The 7,341-nt window shown below is 39.4% G+C and overlaps 2 protein-coding genes across 2 annotated transcripts in view; both read left to right on the top strand.

Moving 5' to 3' along the window:
- Positions 1-4,880, top strand: part of LOC102193292 (rho guanine nucleotide exchange factor 28-like) — a 42,200-nt gene extending 37,320 nt beyond the window's left edge. Inside the window, exons 35-38 of the mRNA XM_013912151.1 lie at positions 83-316; positions 976-1,227; positions 1,415-1,793; positions 3,830-4,880. Coding sequence (XP_013767605.1) covers positions 83-316; positions 976-1,227; positions 1,415-1,793; positions 3,830-4,020 — 1,056 coding nt within the window. The 3' untranslated portion in view covers positions 4,021-4,880. The remainder of the gene's footprint in view (positions 1-82; positions 317-975; positions 1,228-1,414; positions 1,794-3,829) is intronic.
- A 197-nt stretch (positions 4,881-5,077) lies between these two features.
- The window catches only part of osmr (oncostatin M receptor), a 13,700-nt gene continuing 11,436 nt past the window's right edge, over positions 5,078-7,341 (top strand). Inside the window, exons 1-3 of the mRNA XM_005738195.1 lie at positions 5,078-5,216; positions 5,402-5,553; positions 5,786-5,936. Coding sequence (XP_005738252.1) covers positions 5,135-5,216; positions 5,402-5,553; positions 5,786-5,936 — 385 coding nt within the window. The 5' untranslated portion in view covers positions 5,078-5,134. The remainder of the gene's footprint in view (positions 5,217-5,401; positions 5,554-5,785; positions 5,937-7,341) is intronic.

Here is a 7,341-nt window from a genome sequence, read left to right as displayed (position 1 = left end):
TTTTTCACATTCTGTCTCTCACAGTTGAAGTGCACCTCTGGTGCAAATTACTGACCTCTGTCATCATTTTATGTGGGGGAACTTGCACAATCGGTGGCTGACTAAATACTTTTTTGCCCCACTGTATGTCAACACATATATTGTTGTCCAGGAGCAGGAGAAGCAGAGGAGTATTGAGAAGAAAAAAGAGGAAGTGGAAAAGAAGGGTTTAGAGAGGAAGAAAGAAGAGGTGGATGAGGTGCAGAAACTCCAGGTGAAGCTGAAACAAGAGCAACAACGTTGGGACAAAGAATGTCTGGCCAGAGAGAAACAACAGGTTAGCTTCATGCTCGTGTTCTTTAAAAGTGATTTTATGTTTCTCAGTCACTTGTCTTTCTGGTCTCTCTGTCTTTGTTTCATAATAGTTTGGTGGGGCACAAAAAAGCTCGGTTTAGTTATGAGTCTACGCCAATGACTGCAGAAAACAGTCATTGGTCTACGCCCATTTCTTTGATCTTTACCAGGTTATAAATAGATCACATTTAAGTAAAGCAAACAAAAGCAAACTGCAGTGCTAGATGAGACACTAGACTCTTGATAAATAAAATACATTTTACATTTTCTATAATTACTTCAAATTTCAGTAACAAAAACTGGAAACATGTCATATACGAGCAAAATGTGTGACCTGTGAATTTCTTTTTCAAGATAAGATATTTTTAAACATGTGTTGTAACCTCATTTTCATAGCTGCATGTGCATCTGCCATTTTCTGTTATCTTATTCAATTTCCTGTGCTGCTGTTGCCATGGTTATATTTTACTAAGTGCTAATATGGAACAGGTCAAAAAGGCTGTTACCTGCTTTCAAAACCTCAACTTAAAACCCAAGTTGTGGTTAAAGTGCTTAAGTTTCAAATATAGTATTAATCTTTAGACCTAAGCAACGTATGAAGTCTGTTACAACAGTAGAATAATAAGCCTTGCATGCTTACAGAGTGAACAGGAGACTTTGCTGGAGCAGCGGGAGCAGCAGTGTCTTCTGGAAGCTGAGCGGCTGCGCTGTGAGCGTGAGGAGCTGGAGGCCCAGCTGCTGGAGTACCAGCAAAATCTGGACAGACTGAGGGAGGGTCAGAGGAGTGTAGAGAGGGAGAAGGAGAAGATCGAAGCGCAACAGAGACTGCTCCAGAGCTGGAGACATAGCCGCCAGAGCAGCCTGCCTGTTATGATTCCACTGGGTGAATACAAGGTAATTCAGGAAGCGGGAGATGATACAAGAAAGTGCATTAATGCAGGGGATAAAAGTACAGAAAGATTCAAGTAACAAAATAGATAAATACATAAATAAATGAAAACAAAACTAGGAACGATAGAAAAAATAAAGCCAAAAGAATTTGTCACCTCTCCTTCTATTTCATGTCATTTTGATGTCCTAGGGGTCTACCCACAGCCGCTCAGGGAGCCTGGATGGCAACAGTTCAGTGTACAAGAATGAGGCAGCTTTGCTCACCTCACTCCAACAGAACCACCTCCACCAGCCCACCAACAACAACCAGCACCAGCATCCTCTCTCCATGCCAAGAAAAAACCACGAAGACCCCCTGCACAGTTCCACCTATTCGACCAACCTCGGCCTCAGTGCCAGCCTCTACAACAGCCTCAACACCCTGCTGAGCCAGACACACAGCAAACAGCCGCTGGATGGCATGACATACCCGAGCTACAGTAACAGTCATGACTGTCCTCAGGCCCTGAATGACTCCATCCACCCCTTTGGCAGCAGGATCACTACACACTCACAGGAGACCAACACTTGTAAGACTACTTACTATATATAAAGCATGGTAGAAAGTGCATGCCTTTTTAAATGAGTATTGTACATATTATGCTTTTTCCAGCCCTCATAAACAACATCTTTGTGTTGACAGTTGAAAGTGATTCTTTTGACTTCCTGCAGTGGGTGTCTGGACCCACACAGGAACGTGGACACACACTGGACCCTGATCTGTGGCACTGTATGTGTCTCATTTGACATTGCCTTGCTCTGTAGCTCTATTAAACCTCATGTTCCTGCGAGGTGCTGTGATATTATTAACCCATCCACTGCTGTGCATTTCTCTGCTTATTTCAATCAGAACTCTTGAATTCCTAAGTCTGTGTCTTTAGATACAGAGAAGCTCCGCTGCTGGATGATGCTGTGGCCTTATTAAAAAGCAGAGACCCCAAAACTAAATCTGAGCCCTGGCTAAATGAAACAACTCATGCCTGTCAGATGTGAATGTCAAAAAGCTGAAGGAAAGTGGGGGAAAAAGGACATGCCTAAAAGCTGCTTTTGACACAGTGAATTATAGTATTTTAAATATTGATTCGCACATTTCTCAAAGAACGTTTTGTGTTAGAACTTGATTTCAGATCTTCCTCTGCTCCTTTGTCTTGTGGGGTTCCGCAGGGCTCGATACTTTAGAAAGCAGAAAATTGCTTTCAATTGTTATGCAGATGATACTCAGATTTATGTGCCCCTAAAACAAAAGGATGTCTACTCCATACAACATGCGACCGTGGCTCAGGGGATTGGGAAGCTCATCTGTAACCCGAAGGTTGCTGGTTCGATCCCTCTGCTCTCTCTGTCCTGGTCGTTGTGTCCTCGGGCAAGACACTTTACCCTACCGCCTACTGGTGTTGGCCAGAAGGGCAGATGGCGCGATATGGCAGCCTCGCTTCTGTCATTCTGCCCCAGGGCAGCTGTGGCTACAACTGTAGCTGCCTCCACCAGTCTGGAGTGAATGAATAGTGGAATTGTAAAGCGCTTTGGGTGCCTAGAAAAGCGCTATATAAATGCAATCCATTATTGTCATACAAACAGCTAAGTGCTTTGAGGAATCAAATGAGTAGATGGCGCTAAACTTCCTAAATTTTAACGAGAATAAGACAGAAGTTGTGTTTGGGCCTTGTATCACTGGTCGGCCTTTTCCTATCGACATAAGCCCGCTGGCACAGTACATAAAGCCCGCTGGCACAGCCTGGGGTTTTAGGATGGACAATCAGATCAGTGCACTGGGATAATCCAGCTTCTTTTAGCTGGTTAAAATGAAAAACATTCTGTCAAAAGATCACTTTGAAACAGTAATCCATGGCTTCATTATGTTTGTGTCCTCTCTGTCCCCTCTTAAGCTGGTGCAAAATGCCCCAGCACGACTTTTAACTGAAACACGAAGAGAGAGCATATTACTCCTGCTTTATCCTCACTGCACTGGCTGCAGACCCATTTTAGAGTACATTTTAATATATATATATTTTTTTTTTTTTGTTGTTTTTAAGTGCTTAAATGGCCTTCCCCCAGCTGACCTCTCTGAGCTGCTGCACTTGCACTCCCCTTCCCGGTCACTCAGATCAGCTCACCAACTGCTCTTGGATGTCCGAGGACACGGCAGCTGCTCATGGGGGCAAGGCTTTTGTTGTAGCAGATCCCAACTTGTAGAGTTGGGAGCTGGAGTAGATGGGCCTCCTCAATCTGAATATTTAAATCTGCTCTTAGGTTCCCTGACTAACTTGTTTTGCCAAACAAAGCACCTCTTTTGTTGGGCATTTGACCCAGTTTGAGATTTTTATTTGATTTAATTTTGTTTAAATTTTTATTTTATTTTATTTTATTTCTACTGTTTTTACTGATGTGTCATGTTGATGTCCTTATTTTGTTTAGTAATTTTTATATACATATATATTTTTCCTTTTTTTTGTATTCTTTAAATTGTATAAATAATACAAAACCACTGACCAAAACTTTGGTGTTTCTAAAGGGCTTTATAAATAAAGTTGGCTTGACTTGACACTTTGTGTTGTTCTTCTTTCAGCAAACTTCAGACCAGTGGTGGACAAACAATCCCCGGATCTGTGGAGGTCAGAGGTCACAGGGCATAGACTTTATGAGGACGGCTTCTCTTCCCCTCACTCTCTTAACCCTCTCCTCCCCCCTCAGGCGTACCTCTCTCTCGAGGGGCAGAATAGGGATGAGGGAGTTGAGGAGAACATTGTTTACCTCTAAAGGTCCATGAGAGAAAAATAAACAATATAGGCCACCAGTTGTATACTGAACAAACAGTAATATGTCTGTTGCTTAAATGTGTGTGTGTGCATATATGTCCATGTAAATATGATGGATTTATGTTCATCTTTTAAAATCGGAGAGATCAAATATAGAGGTAATCACAGGGAGAAAGTATAAACCGACTGTACAGTATGTGCCTTTATCATTGTATGTTGTGAACTTTAACCATTCTCCTCCTGTGTGATCAAACCATTGTGCCTTTTCACAAACAAGCTCTTTGTAAATCAGCTTTTATATTTGTACTTCTCGTGTTTTCACTTCTACCACAAATCTTTTAAGTATCTGTGCACTTGGTTTGCTGACAAAGGTACCTTTGTGCTACAAACCTTTTGACTTCAAATACAAGAAAGTCAGGACAGATTAAAATTGATGTAATTTACGTCTTGAGCACTTAAAATGAAATAAGAATATATGAGAAGCCAATCAACCCCTTTTTTAAACTATATATAGATTATTTCTCCAAGTGATCTTTAATGATATTTATAAGGGATTGTGGGCCTCTACGAGAAATAAAAATAGACCTATATTGTGTATAAATATGAAATACATGTATAGTTTTTCGGAGCGGCTACCTATGCACAATATGTTGAATTGTTTTCTCACTTAAGTGCCAAAAATATATTGCTGTCTGATGCTGTAATGTCTGTGAAGAGAGGGTGTATTTTTTTCCCCCGTTCCTTGAAATTTCAGATAATTTATTGCTTAAAAATTGCTTCATGCACTGTCAACGTTTATAAGATTTTGTTTGAAAATTTGACTTGTAATCTTCATAATCAGAACTGTGTTATCATATTGTGTGTGTATATATATATGTAATATATATGTATATATATATATATATATAAAACTGTTGTGGCAAACATCTGTTTTTGGTGCATTCTTACTTATGTGAAAAACGGCACAGCACCATTGGTTTAACATTTAAACACTCCTCTCTTGACTTCCGATTATACATTACGCAACACTCGCACTTCTACTCATACTAACACTTGCTGCTGACTTACTAGGCTTTCAGTTGGCGTGCTCAGTGAAAAACGGTTCACATGAGAGGATGATAAATGTCAGGAAATCCTTTTTCAGCCTTTTCGGGTTGTATCTGATATTTTCGAACACTGAATGTTGCTTTGACGATGGTAAGCTGGGTTCGTTTATGTTCTTTCTGATCATTTTAAAGTTCTCTCAATATGTCATCTTGATGTGTGCTCAGTCACAGGTGAAGAAATTCCGGGAAGTTGATTCTGTTCATTGTCTAAACAGGACCAACATTCTGGGACCCTGAATGTGTAACTTTACATCCTTCTGTTCTGTCATACGCCAGGCTGTTATCTGCCAAAACCAAACATCACTCTGAAAGCTATTAATGACAAGCAGACCCTTGTGGTGAGCTGGTTGGTAAAACACAGCAGTTTTGTGGGTGACATTTATGAGATCGAGCTCAGCCGCACTGAACAGCACACCGTTATTTACACTGTGAGTATTGAGAGGTGTGTTTTCTGTTTTTAATGCTGTTTAAAAGTCATAGAATACAGTCAGAATGTTACATATAAAAGATAATTTGTATTTTTTCTGCCAGGTCATCACAGAGAAAGACAGAATCTTTTTTTTTTTTTTTCATTACCACCACATTTAATTGATTCTGTAATCCTGCTTTTAAGACCTACCAGTGTTATTATGAACAATTATTTCCTGTTTTTTAACCTAGAAAAATGTGAGCGTATCACCTGGAGTTTCGGCCAAATACACATGGACATGGATCTCTGATCTGCCTCTGGAGTGTGTTGATCACTCTGTCAGAATGCGATACTATAATCAGTCTGACCAGAGTCCTTGGAGCAACTGGATAACCAACTCTGGTAAGATGTTATGCTGATCATTAAATGTCAGCCTACGTGTTTTACTGATGAGGTTAAAAAGCAGCAGTTGTCGTTTTCTTAGGAATGTGTCTAAAAAAAAAAAAAGGAATGAAACGTTTCTCAACCTCTGCAGTAATTGCAAACGTCTCTTTCAACATATATCTTACGCATACAATGCAAATATGTACATGGTTGGGAAATAAGGTGTTGTCTGCAACACTCTTTTTTTTTTAGTTTACTACCTATAAGGGAAGTAAAGTAAAAAAAAAAAAAGTAATAAAAATTAAACTTTTTAAAAATGTTATAGTTTCTGTGGGTCATCAGTCTGGACTCAAGGCAGGGTTGTTGTTTTTTTGTAATAGCCAAGCGAGTCCAACAGCGAGTCTGTTTGGCATTGTCTTGTTGAAATAAGTGAGGCTTTCACTGAAAAAGACATTTCATAGATGCATTTATTACGTATTTATCTTTTAGTTTGTTGGTTATCTACAATTAATCAGGCAAAATGTGACTGAAATGTCGACTCTCAACTTCAGGGTTTACATGAGCTATTATATATATTATTTAAACTGCATTTTGTTGCCTTGTACTTGTGACATGGGCAATGACAATAAAGTTGAATTCTATTCTATTCTACTATATTATACAGCAATTTTTAAATATAATTTCCCGTTTTCAATGACTCAAAAGGAATCGGGCACATTTACTACTGGACACAATTTTAAATATATAGATTTTTGTTAATTCTTGGATGAAAATTATTTGGAGTCAATGACAGCCTGAAGTTTAGAAACCATCACATCACCAAGTGCTGTATGTTCTCCCTCCCACTGTTTACTGCAGTTTGTTGCTTGTTTTTCTGTCTCTGTGACATCCTGTGTCATAAAACTGCTTCTTCCAGCAATCATATCATGTAACACTTACAGTCGTGTCCATGTCATAACATTGCCTTTACCAGGTGGGACAGAATACTTTACTGCGTAAAAACATATTTTTTCTCTTTTCTTTTGTGTTGCTTATCCTTGTGGTCAGACATGTTTGACAGAATACTTTGAGTCAAAAGGTGTTTATTTCTTCTTCTTGGACTCTTTTCTTGGGGGGGAGGGGTTGTTAAGTTATGTAAATTCTAATCGATTTCATCTTTCGTCTAAACAACCATTCTTCCGTTTCTTGGAATCTGTATAGTCCTCAGGTACGACGTCACTCATGAAGTTAAAAGAAATTGCCCATGCCGTATTGCACTAATCCAACCCGATATCAAGGTTCAAGGTTCTTTATTTGTCACATGCATAGTTATACAAGTATAACACACAGTGAAATGTAGCCTGACACGCGCCTCGACATGTGCAAAAATTGGGGGGGGAGTAGAGGAAGAACATTATATATATATATATATATAGCATATACA

The sequence above is a fragment of the Pundamilia nyererei genome, unplaced genomic scaffold (genome assembly GCF_000239375.1).
Source record: "Pundamilia nyererei isolate P.nyererei 1_Seehausen unplaced genomic scaffold, PunNye1.0 scaffold00082, whole genome shotgun sequence".
In the NCBI taxonomy this organism is placed as follows: Eukaryota; Metazoa; Chordata; class Actinopteri; order Cichliformes; family Cichlidae; genus Pundamilia; species Pundamilia nyererei.
Note: the sequence above shows the minus strand (reverse complement) of the source record. Positions and strands in the feature narration are given on the sequence as shown.